Here is a 20,118-nt window from a genome sequence, read left to right as displayed (position 1 = left end):
TCTTTAATTTTGCCTTGAGCTTGGCATATTTAAAGATTGTTTTCTCTCCTAGCAATTTGATCATGACAGCAGCACTGTAAGAAAGAAGTTGTTCCAAGAAGCCCTGGTCCAAATTGCATTGCCAACACTACAGAAAGCATTGGCACCAAATTACAAGCGTGTAAGTGACACATTACTTCAGTTTGCAATTGTATTATATTATAAGAAACTGCACTCCCAGTGCCAAGATTCCCACATTGGGAGGCAGAGTGAAGAATTAGATAGAGAGCTTGGTGCAATCAATTTGCAATCTTCTTGAGTGCTTGCAGTGGAAAATTCTGTCAAGCAAAGGCTTATGGAGTTCTCTTCATTTCACTAAAACATCACATGTAAAATTGAGTAGAGATTTGGGATATGAGAGTGCCAACATTTTACACTTACCTGAAATTCCTCAGGTTGATAGTTTAGTAGTATCAATACCTCATGGATGAGGTCCAAGATTCAAATTGAAGAGTGGAATTTCGGTAAAACATGTTAAGCAAGAAACAAAGTGCTGGAGAAACTCAGCAGGCTTGGCAGCATCTGGAGACAGAAATAGAGTTAAGGTTTCGAGTCCAGTTTGACGACTTTTCAGAACTGCTTTTATTAAATATGTTGTGTTCCTTTTTGCTAATATTCCACAGGGTTAAAAATAGGGGTTAGGGATGATTTTCCTACTTCTGCCTACTTTTATGTATGTTTATTACTATCGCATTTATGTTACAGAACTGCTGAGTATAAACAGCTGGAGTATTCTTGGTTAAAATCGAATCAGAGATAGTAGGAACTGCAGATGCTGGAGAATCCGAGACAACAAGGTGCAGGGCTGGATGAACACAGCAGGCCAAAAACTGCTCCTATGATGCTGTTTGGCCTGCTGTGTTCATCCAGCCCTGCACCTTGTTGTCTCGGAGTATTCTTGGTTGCTATTTACTCAAGGCGACAGGGGTCTCACTTGGACAGTAGGTGAAAGCCCCCTGGCAATGGAAGTGCCAAACTGGGCTCCCCTTTCACCCACCACTCCCCACCCCTGCGAGAGCTGCTGGTCAACCTGAGGCCATGACTGTGCACTGCTCAGTGGCATCACTGGGGAACTGGTTGCAGCTACTGGTAATGCACCCACTTGACACTCGCTGGGGGGAGAGGGAGGGAAGGAAGGAAGAGGGTGAGGCCGCAAAGGCAGGAGTGGGACTACCTTCCTAATCCTGAATCCCCTAATGCGTTGTTATGAGCAAGGTACCCCCCAACCCAAAAACCAGACCATGCACACCCCTCCTCTCTCTGAGCAGCTCAGATAGGGTTTGCCTTTGGGTTTCCAAGATATTGAATCCCTCAGTTGAACATCAGCAGCGGGAATAGGGCTTTAAGCAGCAGGGGGACTAGGGCGTACAGTTCTGGTCGCCACATTACCAAAAGGATGTGGATGCTTTGGAGAGGGTGCAGAAGAGATTCACCAGGATGTTGCCTGGTATGGAGGGTGCTAGCTATGAAGAGGTTGAGTAGATTAGGATTATTTACATTAGAAAGACGGAGGTTGAGGGGGGACCTGATTGAGGTCTACAAAATTATGAGAGGTATAGACAAGGTGGATAGCAAGAAGCTTTTTCCCAGAGTGGGGGACTCCATTACTAGGGGTCACGATTTCAAGGTCAGAGGGGAAAAGTTTAAGGGAGATATGCGTGGAAAGTTCTTTACGCAGAGGGTCGTGGGTGCCTGGAACAGGTTGCCAGCAGAGGTGGTAGAGGCGGGCACGATAGCGTCATTTAAGATGTATCTAGACAGATACATGAATGGGCAGGGAGCAGAGGGATACAGATCCTTGGAAAATAGGCGACAGGTTTAGATAGAGGATCTGGATCGGCGCAGGCTTGGAGGGCCGAAGGGCCTGTTCCTGTGCTGTAATTTTCTTTGTTCTTTGTTCTTTGTCCTTTGATATCTGTGAGCCTTCCTGACCCACACTTAATCAGAGGCCGAGGTGGGAAGGCAGCAGGGCCCCTACTCTGCACCCTCCCACCTAATTAAATGCCCCGCTGCCACCAAACTCACCTCAGGAGAGGGCATTAAATTCCGATCCTAGATCTTGATTCTGTGGGATCTGCCTGGTTTAAATTTCAGGGCAGGATCAACAACTTCAGAAACAGTTGCTGAAAATCAAAATTCACATTTCATCTTAGATAACAAGGTGTAGAGCTGGATGAACACAGCAGGCCAAGCAGCATCAGAAAGCTGACGTTTCGGGCCTAGACCCTTCCTTTCATCTTGTTCTTTTCACTTGCCTTTCCCTGAAGACTGGGCAAGACTTGATGTGATTTGGGAGGAGTTGCTGACCTGAGCAGTAGATCAGTCTGTCACTGTGCAGGGATAGCAGCTGTAGTTGCTGGAGATATCTTTTTATACCGTTGTTCACTTGAGATCCCTGGAAGTGAAGTTTAGAATATTTGGGCACTTATTACTTTTTTTTTCCCATCTGTATCCCTGGGAATCAAATAGCAGCCATCAATGGAGGGGTTTAAAGTCCTGAATATCTGCTGCTTCAGAGGAATGAGAGAAAAATAAATATTGCCGTCAGTTAAAGAAAGGAAAACAACTGAACCCAAATAGAGGGAAATGTATCAATTAGGAATGGGAATTGAGTTTGTAGCTTGAAGGATGCACCAGATCTTGCTGTTACAATAAACTTTTGAGGTTACAAATTACGCTTAATCTTCATTCTGAAAGTTTAAAATTGGTGATCTTCATAGGCTCCTCATGAATCGGTATGCAATGTTTATCTTTTGTTTAATCCAATTGTAACTATTTTCTTAAACAGGATTAAACTCCCCAATTAATAAGTAATTGCTCTAAATCTCATTTCTGAAATGTAACAAAAAATAACGACTTTATTTGAAATAATGCTGTGCAACAATGGGCACAGATAGTTATAAACTGGAATTTCTCCCTCTGCTGCAGGGGTATTATAAAATAATGACTTTATGAAAACGAGAGAGAGACAGATTAAGCAGAGGTATCCACCATCAGAGCAATTCTGATACCTACACTATTTATTTTCAATTTTTTTTTTGCATTTAAATAATCAGTGACTTGTCTGTAGTATACAGATCCAGTTAGACAGACGTCAGGGTCAGGCTTTATCTCCGATCAAGACAAAATGCCATACAGTGGCGGTGTACCTACCTCTGGACCAGGAGGCCAGGGATCGGAGATGGAGCTTGGGAGATATGGAGGCTGCAAGGGGACTGGGAAGAAATGGGGAAACTACTGGCTGCAAAGGAGAGTGAAAGAAACCGGGAAGCCCTTAGAGGTTTTGGAGACAGACAGAGGCTGCAAAGTATGAGAATATTTCAAAAACGTCAACAAAGGAACATTCAGCTAACAGGGAGAAAGAAAATTTGAAATTACTTAAGTAATTAGCAAATTAATGTGGTATCTCTAAAGGTGTTGCATGTTCAGGAGCTACCCTATGGGGGAAGATTGTAGTAGGTCCCATTGTAATGAACACTTCTCAATTATTAAATTTAAATCTGGAATTAAGATCTGAGATGCAGAGAAAAGACTAGTAATTTCTGGGTTAATGTATTCTGGCTTTGTGAATATATGATGGAAATGCATTAGCTCGTACTTCACCAATATGCTGAAGTTGTGTTCAGGGTGATGGCTTTTGTGTTTAAATGTATGGGTCAGTTATCTTTTTTTTAAAAAAAAGTCTTTTGTTTCTTTATGTCTGTCCTGGTTTGTTGTGGGTTTAAAGTTAACTGGAGTTGATAATGATTGAGGATATTGATTTAATTCTTCTGGTTCTGATTGTATAAGTCCAAATACCCCATATATTAACACAAAAACAGAAGATAATGTTTTATGTGACTCCATCACCTTTATAAAGAAGTGACTCGGAATAAAAAAAAAGTGCCTCCCTGCTTCCTTTAGCCAAACAGATTCCCTCAAGAGACAAAAACAAATTCCTGGAAAAGCTCAGTGGGTCTGGCAGCATCTGTGGAGAGAAATCATTTAATGCTTTGGATTCTATGGAAGGGTCACTCCACCCAAAGCATTAACTTTGATTTCTCTCCACAGATGCCGCCAGACCTACTGAGCTTTTCCAGTAATTTATGTTTTTGTTTCTGCTTTACTGCATCCACAGTTCTTTCAGTTTTTTACTTAAGATCCCTTGGTGAGGGAGGGGTAGAAACATTGTGCCCTTGTCAGCAATAAATGGAGGGGATGGCTCTCAACAGCTCCACCTGTCCACCTTCCTGACGCCATGCTTCTCGATTTACATACTGAGTATCTTTGAGGGTGGGTCTCCCCAACAATCCTGAGGAAATGACAGACAGTCTGTACAGCTTTACTTGTTCTGCCGACAGTGACAGACCTACCTGCGTCTTGGTAAATACTGGCAGTGTTAGAATGTACCCCTTAATTGCTCATGAGTTGTCTGCTGAAGGGCCTTAATCGTTGTGGGACAGGAAGACCGATAACAGACATTTTCACCCCAAACTTAACCAAGTTGGAGTAGGAGATGATGGAGTATCTGTGATGAGGATATGTAATCAACTCTGTTGTATTCAAAGATCTCGTGCAATTAACCAAAAGGAATTTTTCAGACATATGTCTTAAATGATATTCTCCTCATGGCTACAACTTTTAGCTGAAGAGACAATGTGAATATCTGAATTGAGGATGGTTAAAAATAAACCATTTTGCTGGTTAGCAAAGAGCTGAACATCAACTTCATTTTCTCCTTGAACAGGAGCTCCAGAAGTTTGAGGAATACATCTTTGCAGATTATACAAAGCTTATTCAAGTGGAGAATATCTATGAAGAAATCTTACTTGAGACTGTTCTCAAGGAGGTGGTCAAAGGTGAGTGTTTTGTTTCTAAGTGCCAACCTTAGAAAATTAGCTGAAACTTCAACATGGCTGGTACAGTTCTGGAAGACCAACAACTTAAATACAATGGTGATACAACAGCACTTAGTCTGGTCATTTAACCTCGGGTATACCCAAAATGTTTTGATTTTTCATTAAAGAGAAAAAGATCTCCCAGCTAGTTTCATGCTCACCTGCTCAGTATGGGTTAAGGTAGGAAGGAGATGTTTTAGTACTGTGAACTGACTTAGGCAGCTATGAAATATGGCTCATACGTAATAGCCAAATATCATGTACGTTTTTTTATTCATTTGTGGGACGTGGGCATTGCTGGCTGGCACTTATTTCCTATGCTAGTTGCCCTTGAGAAGGTAGTGGTGAGTTGCCGTCTCAAACCCTGGCAGTCCATGTACTGTAGGTTGACCCACAATGCCCTTAGGGAGGGAATTCCAAGATTTTACTCAGCAACACTGAAGGAACGGCAATATATTTCAAAGTTGGGTGATGGTGAGTGGCTTGGACGGGAGTTTGCAGGTGGTGGTGTTCTCATGTATGTACTGCCATTATCCTTCTAGATAGAAGTGGCTGCAGGTTTGGAAGGTGCTGTCTAAGAAACTTTGGTGAATTTCTGCAGTGCATCTTGCTGCTCTTGGGCGTCGGTGGTGCAGGGAGTGGATGTGGTGCCAGTCATGCAGGCTGCTTGTCCTAGATGGTGTCAAGCTGGCAACTTTGTCACTACACTCAACCCCATGCCTTACATTCAATTTATTGCTATCCACTGTTGAAAAGTTCGGTTATTCATTGTTACTTTAAAATTGCCTGTTGCAGTGATTTCCAGGCTTCCCATTGCTCACTATGTATTGATTACAACACTTCTAAAAATCTGCTGACTAAATTCTACATGCAGCAAGTCTTGTTCATCCATCACCACTACTTTTGCTGAGCTTCATTGTTCCCCAATCACCAATTTTCCACTATTTGAAAATTCTCACCCTCCTCTGATCCAAGTTCTCCAAGTTATAATCTCCTTCAGATTTCCAGATTCTTCATTCTTCTGACCTCTTGAGCATCCATCCTCCTTTGACCCATTATTGGTGATCATGCCTTCAGTTGCACTTTCTCTCTATGTCCACTTCCTGTGCATCTTCCTACCCTCCTTTAAGACTCTCTTTAAACCCAAATCTTTGAGCTTTTAGCTAACCATACTTCTATTTCTTTTGGCTTGGCCTCCACTTTTGACTAACTTTCTGTCAAAATTTTTAGTAGAAAAGTTGCATTTCATTAAGGTAAACTACACGGTTTTAATTTGTTGTCATTTAAGAAACAACTTATTTTTTCTTCATAGTGGTGAATGAAGCTGCCATCTTGAAGAAACACAATCTGTTTGAAGACAACATGACTTACACTAGTGACAGTGATAGCAATCTCACTGACAAAAATGAAGGAAAGACTCCACCAGATTCTCAATCAAGGAGTCCTGCTAAAACATCATCCGAAGGGTCAGATGCTGAGGGATTAGAAACTGAAGAAAAAATGACTTCACAAATGTCTAGCCCTGCAACAGAATCTTCATTGAATGAGAAACAGGAATGCGAACCGTCATCAGCCTCTCAGGATAACATTCTTCAAACTACATTAGGTTCTAAACAGAGTGGAGAAGTGATTGTGCAAGTAGATGCCAATCAGGAACCTGACAAACTAATTACGTTAGATAATCCTAACAATAATGATGATGTACCAACAAGTGAATACCAGAACAGACAAGCTGAAACACAAGAAGAAAGGATACATGCCCCAGCTCCCGATAGTTTAAAAGAAATACATGATCTGTTAACAGTGGCAGTTGTGCCAGTTGAAGAGGGTCCTGAGACTCAGAAAGCTATTCCGTCTAATGATGAAAGCCATAGTCAAGTTGACAAGGAATCTAGTCCAAAAGTGGACGAACATTTTAAGGATATAGATGAAATGAAAGAGGATGATGTGTCCACAGTTGAACTTGTGGATGGTCAAAGTGAGGAAAATAAGGAGCCTAAAGTAGAAAACATACTGGCACCATTTGAGGAACTTGTGGAAAGCCACAGTGAGAAAGCTAATGAACTCAAAGCCTTGCAATCAACAGTTGAGGAACTTGGGGAAGAACAGAGTGAGGAAGATGATGAATCTAAAGGCTCACAGTCAACCGTTGAGGAGCTTTTGGAAGACCATGGTGAGGAAGATAAGGAACCGAAAGGCTCACCACCCACAGTTGAGGATCTTTTGGAAGAGCATGGTGAAGAAGATAAGGAACCCAAAGGCTCACCATCCACGGTTGAGGATCTTTTGGAAGAGCATGGTGAAGAAGATAAGGAACCCAAAAACTCACTATCCACGGTTGAGGAGCTTTTGGAAGAGCATGGTGAGGAAGATAAGGAACCCAAAAACTCACTATCCATGGTTGAGGAGCTTTTGGAAGAGCATGGTGAGGAAGATAAGGAACCCAAAAACTCACTATCCATGGTTGAGGAGCTTGAACACAAAACCTCACCAACAATTGAGGAATGTATGAAAAATCAGAGTGAGGAAGAGGAGTCAAAAGAAGACTTAACAGCAACAGTTAATAATGTGCCAGATGAAGATAAAGCTACAGAACCACTAAAGCAAAATGAATGTCCAGAAAATGAGCCTTGTGTTGACAACATTGAGTCTAATCATGTTTCTGAAAGTACTCCAATGTTGCACAAGGAGGGAGTTCAAGAAGTGCAAACTATAGATACAACAGACACTGAAATAGCACTTGAATATTCTGAAAAGGACAAGGAACAAAATACATTGAGCCCGGATGAAGCTAACGAGGATGAGAAAGATTCACAAATGTAGATCATCATTGATGTAAAAAGAAAAGGGAAGGAATTGGTGGTAAGTGACCCATCATTGCAGTAAGCAAATCGATTGAATCACCAAACAGTGAACGAAGCATCTTGATGATCGAACTTCATTAAAACAATTTGAAGAACACCAAAAAACCCTAGTTCTACTTTTACCTGAGGCCTTTGCTGAGAGATTTCATCATATTTTGTTTTCTAGATTACACTGAGCTGCACTTCCTATTCTTGTGCTATCCTTTTGAAGTGACAAGAGAAGAAATCTGTTCTTGATTTTCTTTTGTCTTTTTCACCATGTAAGGCTTCAAGTGGGTTCAGAGTGATTCGGAATGAATGGGCTGGAAAAAAATAAACCAGAGCTTACACTCAAGTGCGCCAAATGATAATTGAAGAGTGTGCTATTTAAAAAATAAAGATTGTGAAAAAGAATGGAACAGTTTGTATCACAGAAGAGGTGGCTATTATCACAAATCAAAACAACTACAGGAGGTTCAAAGCCAGCAACTTTCTTTGTAATATTAACAATAATCTTCAAAATAGATTATATGTTCAAGTCTGCATTCAAGTTTTGGACAGTATCCACAAAAAGATAGACATTGTAAACCGATATAATTTAGTTTCTTGCTGCAGCTGTTCACTTAATGTATAAAGGAATTACTAAAATCATGTCTGATTTTCACATGCTGACAATTCTTGGAATACTGTACAATTATTTGCATTACTCTGTTTATAACATAGAATTTAGGCTTCAGTTCAGTATAGTTTTAGCCATGAATTAAAACCTGCAATGTAATCATTTAGTAGAATGCTGAGTTTAGATTTATGCCAATGCCAAGACTTCATGCCTGTATGATCACTTTTTCTTCTTTGCTGTTCAACATAAGTGCAGCAATAGATCTCGCTGTTATTTGTTGATTAATGGAATTAATGTCAATGTTTGTGTGACTCCACATTTTCTAACATTCTAGCAGCTTAAAGTGATACTAGCTTCTGTTTGTTTTTTGCACTTCAGGGTTTGGCAATCGCTGTTATCCTGCTCTAAAGTATAGTGTAAATAGAGCAACCATAATACTTCAAATGCAGCATTCACTTTGAGTTAAGAACCAATAACAAAAAGTTGGATGATTTCGATGCAGCCAAAAATGTACCTGCTCAGCAGTCATTTCTTTCAAACTTCAATATCAGTGTCCACTGCTGAAGTTTGAAAGAACAATTCAGGGTTATAGTTGTCAATTTCCAAACAAAAACTCATCAGCTACTTAACTAAAAATGTAAAGCCAGTCATTGCAATAAGGGAAACAGATTGAACATTTCCATTTTATCTTTCAAATTGAGGGATAGGACAGTTCTACGTTAGGACCTGGGTTTGTACTATGTGAGCAGTTCAAATCCCAGTTTCCAGGAAGATATAGAGAATGAATATCACAGGTTTCGTTCTGGAGGATAAGAGGAGGGAAAATGGGGCTTTGTCTCAGAAGTAGTCATTCTCTGAAGCTTGAGATGCATTGCAGAGATACGCTAGTTGATGGCCTCACAGCACTTGAGCTGTACGTTACAGAAAATCCAAAAGCGGGAAGAAACAAATACTTAGCAAGTGGAATTTTTAAAAAAGCATAGAATCACACTATTATGTCCAGGGCTGATGATAAATACACAGCACTAAACAATTAGAGATTATGTAACTGCGAGTATCACATCATTTTAATTGTTGTAATAAACTAACTTATCACAATTTTAAACAAAAATCTATTGATTTGCAATGGTACTCAGTGTGTCTGTTTCCTTATTCCATAGTAAAACATCTTGCAATAAAATATTGACTTTAATTAATAACTAGAAGGGAGTATTAATTGACTATGGTTATAGGATATTACAACAGTATCATCCAAATTTGATCAATGGAATAGAAGAGTTTCGTTTTCAGATAATGGCAACACATTTTTATAAAAATGCACCAATAGTCAATAAGTGTACAGACATAATGAGTCTAAAAGCTTAAATTATCCAATCCTACCCTAACTTGCATTTCATTATGTATCAAACATAGATCTTGCTTCTTTTATCTGGAATTAGAGAATCCATAAGAGTTCTAATTGAAGGTGATAATAAGTAAACCTGACTAGATGCCACACAGTTGATGTGGCATTTAAGCAATAAATGGATCCAGTATCCTTTGTTTCATGGTATGTTAAATATAATCAACTACCAATACTTTCTAAAATATTTAGCCAACTTTAATTACTTTACAAACAACTAAATACATTCCTACTGTAGTTTTAAACATGATATTGCCAAAGAGCACAGTGATGTTTGGTGGTCACTTGGTTCAGTCACATCTTTGAGTTAGCTCTATGTAACTGAGCATTCTTGTTTTATTCTTGGGTCTTCTGTTTCTAACTGTTTTAAAAAAAAAACTTTACATTTTATAATTCATTTACTTTCTCACCAAATACTCAGAATGGACAAAGTCTGCAATTGCTTTACCAAACATAACTTTTTTTTTCAGTCTGTGCTAAGTCACTTCATTTTAATTGGGGTGACCAGTCAGGACACAATTAGTAACAGGGAGCTAAAGGGAGAAAGAAAATCTGATAGGATTCCAGTTCTGGAAAGTGAATGTGTAGATACAGCTAATCGTGGGATCAGGTTTTGCTGTGCATCTTCAGTGGTACTTTGGACTGCTGACATGGATCTGACTTTTCTCTTACAGGATAGGTTTGATGCCAGAGGAGAATTTTGGTGGTCTATCCACCCACTGCTGAATCCTGTCATACTATACGGTTCTTCCTTTGTTGCTGCCAAAGGAGCAGGAAGAGATATCTTAAAGGGAAGAGGCGAAGGCCTTTTTCATTAATTAAATTCTTTCCATGAGCCTATGTAGCAAGGAATGGGAAGTTAAATGGCTTTAATTGAGGTTCAGGAGCTCTAAGTGGGTCTTTCTCCTCCAATATTCAGCTGCGTGAAATTGTTATTGCGCCACAGGACCTACCAGAGTTTCATCCCTTGTGTGTTCCTGCAGTCAGCAGTCAGCAGTAGCAGGGCCCATAAAAAGAAATATCCCTATAGGTATGTGACAGGACTATCTGGCTATGTTCCACACTACCCCACCCTAGTGCAGAGAGAAAGCTGCAGATCAGCATTACTATAGGGAAACAAAAAACGAGAAGAGAAACAGAAATCAGTGGAAAAACTCAGCATCTGTGGAGGGAAATCAGAGTTAACGTTTCGGGTGACGCGCTCCCCCCCCCCCCCCCCAGAACTGTTCTGAAGAACGAGGGCGAAGTAACCTTGTGACAGTCCTGTAGAAATCACCAGATTGCAGATCTTCCTGTCTTTAGATCCAACCAAAGATGTGTGTGCAACTGTCCAGAAGTCCCAAGGCACTGACTGCAGGAATTGACTTAAGAATTTGAATGGGAATGGGAATTCCAATGGGAAATTCTCCTGCCCCCTGGGGTCCTCTTTTTTTTTTTTTTTTTTTTAAACTCTCAGTTAAAGTCTGACACTTCAGGCATTTCTTATTCATTAACTTGGATCATTACTGCAAAATGTTAGACAGAAAAGCCCTAGTCTAGTTCCTGAGTAACTGGACAGCTGACTTTCTCAAACCATGATTTAGTTCTCTGTCCACATGGCTCCCACCGCCCCGGACCCAACCTGAGTAGCCCCCATCATCTGATCCCCTACCCCACTTCCCTCACAATCCATCCTCACTGGCCTCCAAACTGAAAACCCCTCCCCTCACCCAACCACCCTGATGCACGTACCCACTCACCCAACTGTAACCCTACACCTCACTATTGGCCTACCCTTCTGCCATATACTTAGCAGTTAATGCCACATAAAGAAGGTGTGACTTGTCTTGATCGGAATGCTCCAGCATGATGTTACATACCACATTTCCAAAGAAGCCAGGATTGAGAGACTCAGTCGGAGGAGGGAAATGTAGGAGCAGAACAACAGTCCAGTGTAATTGGCCTGGATCTTCCAGAAAGCAATGAGTTTCCAAAACCATCAATAGGATTGTACTGTAAGATAAATCTGAGTACCGTGTTACAATAAACTCTGGTTGAGGATGGAATCTCTGTTTCAGAAACATTGGAATTCCTTATTTCATTAGCTCCAACTATTCCTATACCTAGAGAAATTGTTTGAATTTTAGTCAAAACCTGGAAGAGTGAAATTGCACAATGTGGTATTACTACAAACATTTTAATATATTAGTAATTCCATACAAAGGCCGAATGTATTTTTTTTTCCCAAGTAATATACAATTTATTTTCAACTCAACTACCAGCTAATTTGGCAAGTCATTTTATATCATGATCTTAAAATCTCTGATTCTGTTGGGAGACAAAATGGACATCATTTTTAATCATAGTTTCTTCACTCACATTTTTGCCATGTCTTATGAGGCTTCCATTTCAATAGAAACTTCATGAATTGAGATAATTTTATGTTCTGTTGCAATCTGTCTGGAAACATGGACACAGCTATTTAATTTCTATTTATATTGGCTGTTTGATTCTTGAAGGTGGGAATAAGAAGGATGCACACTTTTTCTGAATAGCTTTAAATCCCCAATGAATTTCCTGAAACAGACACCTTGCCACTAAAGCAGATAGAGTAGCGGAAGCAAGAGAGCTCCAATATCAATTCACCTTTCTCTGGGTATTGTCTGGGATACACATTTATGTTCTGAATTTAAACATTTTTAATTTGAATGAGATTTGTATTATAATTAACACATACAGTGATGTTGCCGCAAGTTTCAAAATTAAATGTTTTAACAATTAATGTTTCAAATGAAGCATGCAAGTTCTTTTTCTCATGACTTCGTATTTTGAAAAACCTGTTCCTTTAATGTTGGACCTAATATTATTTTTGATGAATTAATTGTCATGATTAAAAATAACTAAAAATCCACTTCCAAAGTTTATGGTTATTGATAAAGATAAAGCAACTCCCTTCATATTCTGCAGGCCAATTGCCAATATGAATTACAGCTGGATCTTCAGAGATCTGCAGGAATTATATTGAATAAAGTACCAGGCACAGAGCTACTTTTAAATTGCTGCTTCATTTTAAATATTCTAAAACAATCTGTAATACTTTCCTGCTTAAGTAATCCTCTCATAAACTGATATATAATTCCAGAAAATGCAGTTGTCACTCAATAGGAATAGGCTCATCTATTCCCAGTTTCACAGAGAATAATAGAGAGCTGAAAGCAAAGACATTGCTATAATCCAAGTGAAAAAGGCACCGAAAGACACACACACAGGGACTGATAGCTATCGTCAAAGGTCTGAGATTGGATGCCCTTGTAATGATGCAATACCACAGATATTGTTTTTGTTTCTTTATTACTTACATAAAATTTAAAAGCAAATTCATGTAAAATAGTTTTGCCTGATTTCCATAATAACTATTTTGTGATACCTACATATGTAAAGTGCAATTAAAAATGCTGCTGGCTCTCAAAATAGAACACACAATCTTGGTGAAGGCTTAATTTATGGCATGGCCTGGAGGTGATGACCATAGTATTAAAGATAAAACTAATGATGAGATGCCTAGAAGACAATAATTTTTCTTGTCTGAAGAAAAGGTGACCCAAAAAAGATGAATTTGTTAATACTAAAATTATAAATAGTGGGCATGGTGGTTCAGTGGTTGGCATTGCTGCCTCACAGTGCCAGGGATCCAAGTTTGATTCCAGCCTTGGGTGACTGTCTGTGCGGACGTTGCACATTCTTCCTATGTCTGTGCGGGTTTCCGCCTGGTGCTCTGGTTTCCTCCCACAGTCCAAAGATATACAGGTTAGGTGAATTGGCTATACTAAATTGTCGATAGTGTCCAGTGATGTGCAGTCTACGTGGACTAACCTTGGTAAATGCAGCGTCTATAGGGATAACGTAAGGGGTTGGATCTGGGTGGGATGCTCTTCGGAGGGTTGGTGCTGACTCGATGGGCTGAATGGCCTCTTTCCACACTGTAGGAATTCTACGATTCAATAAATTATTCTCAATAATAAATGGCAGGCAGTTTCTTGGACATTTTTTTTTGCCATGAGAGTGGTTTTCTTGCTGAATCTTAGCATAGATCCTGCCCTTTGGCATTTCTCTCATCCAATTCAATTGCCATCTTACCACACACCATGTGCATAATGTGCAACATTGAAGCGCAGAAGTGAACTATAAGTGGATCAGAGATATACTATGAGGATTCCTAAAGGACGGAACATATTAGATGCCAATGCCTGTGGATGTGGGGTGCGTGTGACACATGGAGTATCCCCAGGGATATTTATGCCTGGAGACCCTTTGGTGCAAGCAGTGAGCTGAAGTCATCAGGTACCCACTCTCATTCCCATGTCAAGAATCCTCAAAGTCTAGCCTGCTAGGAAGGTGAATATTAATGAGGTGAGTTGTGGCATTAATAAGGCGATATAGCCTTAATCTCCCTTCTGGCTAAAAACTTAGCAAATGGCAAAAAACTTGACACAACTGGCACTTGCCCATTTGAGAGGAGCACTCTTCCTGAAGAACCCACAGTGGAGGCCACATCACCAGACCCTGGCAGCTCAGTCTGAGGTCATCATTTGGCTCAGTGCCTTCTCCATGATCTGGAGCAATTCACAAAGAAGGTCAATGAACTTCTTCACTCTGCAAGGTTAAGTGCCATCATCATCTCTCTGCTACCTCACACTCATTATGTCTGTGCTACTGTACCTAACTCCCACCAAGGTTCATGTTCAACCACGGTCACTATTACATACAACATCTCCCCTATCACCCACCCAATTCCCCCAGAAGTTTAACCCTGCATAACCTCTGCATGACTTATTCATAGAGTCGTACAGCACAGAAACAGACATTTTGGCCCAACTTGTACACACTGACCAGGTTTCCTAAACTGAACTAGTCCCATTTGCCTGCATTTAGCCCATATCCCTCTAAACCTTTCCTATCTATGTACCTGTCCAAATGTCTTTTAAATGTCATAATTGTACCTGCCTCGACCACTTCCTCTGCCAGTTCGTTCTATATACATACCACTCTCTATGTGAAAGATTTGCCCCTTAAGTCCTTTTAAATCTTTCCCCTCACACCTTAAACCTATGCCCTTGAGTTTGGACGCCCCTACCCTAGAGAGAAGACCTTAGCTATTTACCCTATCTATGCCCCTCATGATCTTATAAAACTCTATAAGGTCACCTCTCAGTTTCCGAAGCTCCAGGATATAAGGTTTACTCGAGATGCCTCACCACTTTCTCCACCTGCACCAGAACAAACAGCTGGGCAACCACATTCATCTTACTCAGCCCCTCCCTTTGTCTGATTCCAGGAGAAAGGGCAGAAAGAGCCAAGGCAGGTATTGGTGTACTTGGCATTCAGCTCCTCACCTCTCACAGGGAGAGGATCTTTGCCCTGAATGATAACCAATCCTGTGCTCATGCTCAAAACCTCCATTTCCTGGCAACCGAGTATCAATCATTGTCCATTGCTGTTTTGGTCTCCCTTTACTGCCATTGTACATGGACTCACAACATACCCTAACTTCTCTATACCTATTTCGTCACTCATCCTCTCTTTCGTCTCCTATAAGAGTTCACTGGTATCTGCAGGGTTGCTGCGGTCAAAAGGGATGCCCCACAGGCCATCTCCTCCTCCACCTCTGAGGAAGAAGACACTGATCATTCAGAGGATCCTCCGGCAAGGGTGACCTCCTGTACCCTCTACCAGCTCAGAGTTTGACACCTTGATGCATACTTTTACTAGATTGTAGTCAGGAACACATGCTGGTGAGAACCACACTGCCATATCTCTGCAGCTGGCAGAGGAAGAAGTGTCCCTGGTGACTGACAGTCAAAGGACAGCCAGAGACTCAGCCCCAGGCAGGAGAGGACCCCACAGGGTCATCAACTAACAATTTAGGCATAAGAGCAGCAGGGAGAGGCACTAGGCAAACAAACACTAAGGTTGGAGGACCCCATGGTTTGCACTGTGCTGCCTCTGGTATGTGAGCATTTGGCTGCCACCATGAACAGGTTGGCAGGTGCAATGGAGAGCCAAGTCCAGCACACTGAGTGTCTGCTGGATGTATGAATAGACCTGCACTTTATCACTTTTACATTGGTGTTCAGCATCTATGGGAGTTCAAAAACAGAGGAGAGTGCACCTGCCCCTGGGCAGGCTACACACAGCATGTCTGGGTCCTGTAGCCACAAACACCTTCAGGGATCTCCAAGCAGAACTCCAAGGCTAACAGACCTCACTGCTGGCAGGCTCCCTCCATCCCTGTTGTGGACACTGCACCTGAACTTAGATACAGAGGGAGGAAAAAGATTCACAAGTCCTTCCGATAGAATGTAAATGGTGTGGACGGAATTTCGTTGTTAATACATTCTCACATCTGTTCACTTTTCATTGTCAGTTATGTTAGTAAATGTCATTACAGCTGCAACTACAAGAGTGAAGGTATAGAGACTAGCCATCCTTAGCGCTACACAATGTTTTAAGGTCCAAGGTTTGAAGTGAGCAGCTCCTAAACCATGTGCTGGTTATGAGATCTTGATAGTTGCTTATTACTTTGGCAACGACTGTGAAACTTTCAATCCGACAATACGTTGCTTGTGCATCACAGCAATTATTAGGATTGATTCGTAATGTTGCATGATATGGTCAAGAGTGCTTGGGGCCAGCATTTGTACTGTATGCTGTAGGTCAATGCACAAGGTTTACAATAAGCATTTTGTGGTCTTTCAGCTGCACTCTATCGAAGTGTGTTTAGTGCTTTTGCTCTTTAAAGATCCTCACATTTTAAAAAATTGAAGCCCTCTCCCTCATATAATTAAGCACATACTCGATACTGGGTACACTTGTTATTTTCATCACAATGGGAGGAAACAATAGTTGTGTATCATGCAGTGTGTCACATGCTCAGCCTCAGTCTGGGTGACCCCCAAACCTTCATATTTCCTTCCTTGTTGCCCTTACTGTCAACCCCATCGATTTTGATCCTCCCCACATTTCCAACTAATTTATGAAATTAATTGTTCACCAAACCCCTTACCGCCTGAGCCCTAGATATGTTGAGTTATCATGACAGAAACTGACCCCATCAAAGCCAGGGTGCTGTTGGCAATCAGTGAAATGACCCCAGCAACAAATCTCCTCCCCACTCGTCTCTATCACCTTTCCCTCTTATATGTTGAATTCATAATTTTAATCCCCTCTTCAGCCCAGTACACTGCCTCCAGTCCCTGCGATTGGGACCCCAGCTTCTCTCCTACAGCAGCGGCCCCTGATAGTCCTCTGTGACTTTTAGTGGACATACCCCCAGCGTTGACTATGACCCAGCCCCTTGATTAAGGGGACAGTCCCAACTGATGACTGACCAGACCTCTGACTGATCCGAATGCAGCTCCGCAGCTGACTTACTGCAACTCCTTGGACTGGTTGCAGTGGACCTACAGGGCTGACCATGGCCCACTCCCCAGATTGTGGATGGATGGACCCCCTGACCCTGACTGGCCAAATCATGTTCAAGCCCCTGGACTGATATCAGGCTAAACCCTTGACTGGGTGGCACAGTGGCTCACTGGTTAGCACTACTGCCTCATAGTGCCAGGGACCCAGGTTCAATCCCACCCTCAGGCGACTGTTTGTGTGGAGTTTGCATATTTTCCCCATGACTGTGTGGATTTCATCTAGGTGCTCCAGTTTCCTCCCACAGGTGTGCAGGCTAGGATTGGCCATGGGAAATGCAGTGTTACAGAGATAGGGTAGTGGTGGTTCTGTGTGGGATACTCTTTGGTGGGGTAGTGTGGGCTTGATGGGCCAAATAGCCTGCTTCCATGCTGTAGAGACTCTATGATTCTAATAAGCTACAACCCCCTAACCACAGGGATATCTCCCTTTATTTGACCAAGGACTATTGCTCTTAGACTTTGAGACATGGCCAAAAGTCCAAAGCACATGCAGTATGATTACCGTGTAAGTTGCTGGCACATGTGCAGGTCTGACGTTGATGTAGCCATACAGCAATACGTCACTCCCTTAACTCATCATTCTTAACAACAGTGACAAACTGCCTGGCATTGTGACTGCGTTAAAAGGCTAGTCAAGTCAGATGTGCTGTGAACCTTTACAATCTGGCTGACAGGCAAAGCAAGGCAAGGCAGAGAGGCTGTAAGCATCCAAATAGGTGCAAAGTGAGTGGACACCAGCAGAACAGATGTGAATCCTTGTTGTGCACCATGGCTAAAGCCTTGAGATAGGTGCCTGTTTCTGTGGGCAAAGTGTCCTAGCAGCAGCATTGTAATTAAAGGTGCCAGTGCAATTCAAAGTATAGAACTGAAATGCAGAACTAGCTTGCAAGTGGATTGGTGTTGTGCCGGGAGGGTGCAGTAAGCCAGGCACATTTCTGATCCCATCATCGGTGGACAGGGGGTGCATGCAGTTAGTCCATGAGTGTACCCCGAGGTGTTGGTGATTGTTAGCCAAGGTAGAGGTTTGGCAGAGTAAATAGTGAGTTAAAGTCACCACGTAACCACTCTTATTTTCACGTTGGGAATTTTCACCATATAGTTTCTTTCCAGCAAGTTAGAGAATGGGAAGGTGCATATAAATGAAGTGAGATAAGTAATGTTAAAATCTTAATACTTGCAAATCAATGCAGATAAGCCTCTCACTGCTCACTAGCAAGATTCTCACCTTCTCATTCAATACTTGATTGGAGAATGGAAATTTTTGTTTTTGAAGTCAAGAATCTCACTACTGCTGATATCACCCAATGTTCCCATGGTTCTCACCAATTCCCAAGTCATTCAGGGGCTAGGAATATTCTTTTCAACGGCTTGATGTTCATTGGTGGGATCATGTTCCACATGGAGGTTTTAGAAAGGTGGACTGCTGCCTTTGCTCAGTAAATGTTGGGATGCCAAGCAACAACCGCACAATACTTGTCAGCAGGCTTCACATCAATGTTAGGGTTAGTCCTGAGAGAATGGACAGCTGAAAATTCAGAGGGGAGATTGAGACAAATTGAGAGGAGTAGAGAAACTGGGATGACCAACGCCAGAGTTCTCAATACAGAAATATTTTGAGGTTAAGGCATCAGATAGTGTTTTTGGGGAGGCAGTGGTGTAGTGGTAATGACACAGGCTGGTGATCCAGAACTTTAGGCTAATGTTCTGGGACATGGGTTCAAATTCCAACATGTCAGATTGTGAAATTTGAATTCAGTGAAAATGAGGATTGAAAAAGCTGGTCGAATAAGAACCACTGTTGATTGTTGTGAAAACCCATCTGGTTCAGCACATGTTCCTCAGGGATGAAATCCGCCATCCTTACCTGGTCTGGGCTACATGTGACTCCAGACACACAGCAAGGTGGTTGATTCTTAACTGTGACAAAAACAGAAATTGCTGGAGAATCTCAGCAAGTCTGGCAGCATCTGTGCAGAAAAGCAGAGTTAACACTTCGAGTCCAATGATCTGCCTTCAGAACTGATAGCAGCTAGGAAAAGCTGTTGTGGCACTTAAGCAGAAGATGGCAGTCAGGGGTGAGAGGATAGGCGGAGATGCAGCCCACAAAGAGAAAGAGAGAGAGTGAGGACAATTAGGCAGGCAAAGGGATGGATTATAATACTGGAGAAAAAATGCTGATAATAGGAACATATGTAGGTGAAAATGGGTTGGCTATGCTGAAAGGGCCTGGGGTACTGGGGTGGGTAAAGGACATAAAAGAAGGTGTTCAGCTTCTAAACTTATTGAACTGCATATTGAGACCCAAAGGCTGCAGGGTTTCCAAGCGGAAAATAAAATGCTGTTCTTCCAGCTCACGCTGACTCTCACTGTAACATTATAGCAGGCCCAAGACAGAAATGTTGGCCAGAGAACACGGTGGTGTATTGTGAGCAGTGGATGCAGCAATCTAGACTGTGTAAAATGCAGGTAAATCACTCCTTCACCTGGAAGACATGTCTGGACTCTTCGATAGTGAGGAGGGAGGAGATGAACAGACAAGTGTTACAGTTCAGAGGTAGCAGGAACTGCAGATGCTAGAGAATCTGAGATAACGAGGTGCAGAGCTGGATGAACACAGCAGGCCAAGCAGCATCAGAGGAGCAGGAAGGCTGACATTTCGGGCCTAGACACTTCTTCAGAAATGGGGGAGGGGAAGGGGGTTCTGAAATAAATAGGGAGAGAGGGGGAGGCGGATAGAAGATGGATAGAGGAGAAGATAGGTGGAGAGGAAACAGACAGGTCAAAGAGGCGGGGATGGAGCCAGTAAAGGTGAGTGTCGGTGGGGAGGTAGAGAGGAGATAGGTCAATCCAGGGAGGACGGACAGGTCAAGGAGGTGGG

General features: G+C 41.9%; 1 protein-coding gene across 2 annotated transcripts in view; it reads left to right on the top strand.

Moving 5' to 3' along the window:
• Positions 1-9,509, top strand: part of niban1 (niban apoptosis regulator 1) — a 129,195-nt gene extending 119,686 nt beyond the window's left edge. For both annotated transcript variants that reach the window (XM_048602044.1, XM_048602045.1), the window contains exons 12-14: positions 53-160; positions 4,766-4,877; positions 6,229-9,509. In XM_048602044.1, the coding sequence (XP_048458001.1) occupies positions 53-160; positions 4,766-4,877; positions 6,229-7,739 (1,731 nt within the window). In that variant the 3' untranslated portion in view covers positions 7,740-9,509. The remainder of the gene's footprint in view (positions 1-52; positions 161-4,765; positions 4,878-6,228) is intronic.
• The last annotated feature ends 10,609 nt before the right edge of the window (positions 9,510-20,118 follow it).

This window comes from Rhincodon typus, chromosome 10, assembly GCF_021869965.1.
Source record: "Rhincodon typus isolate 14 chromosome 10, sRhiTyp1.1, whole genome shotgun sequence".
Lineage (NCBI taxonomy): Eukaryota > Metazoa > Chordata > Chondrichthyes > Orectolobiformes > Rhincodontidae > Rhincodon > Rhincodon typus.
This window is presented reverse-complemented; position numbering and strand designations above follow the sequence as displayed.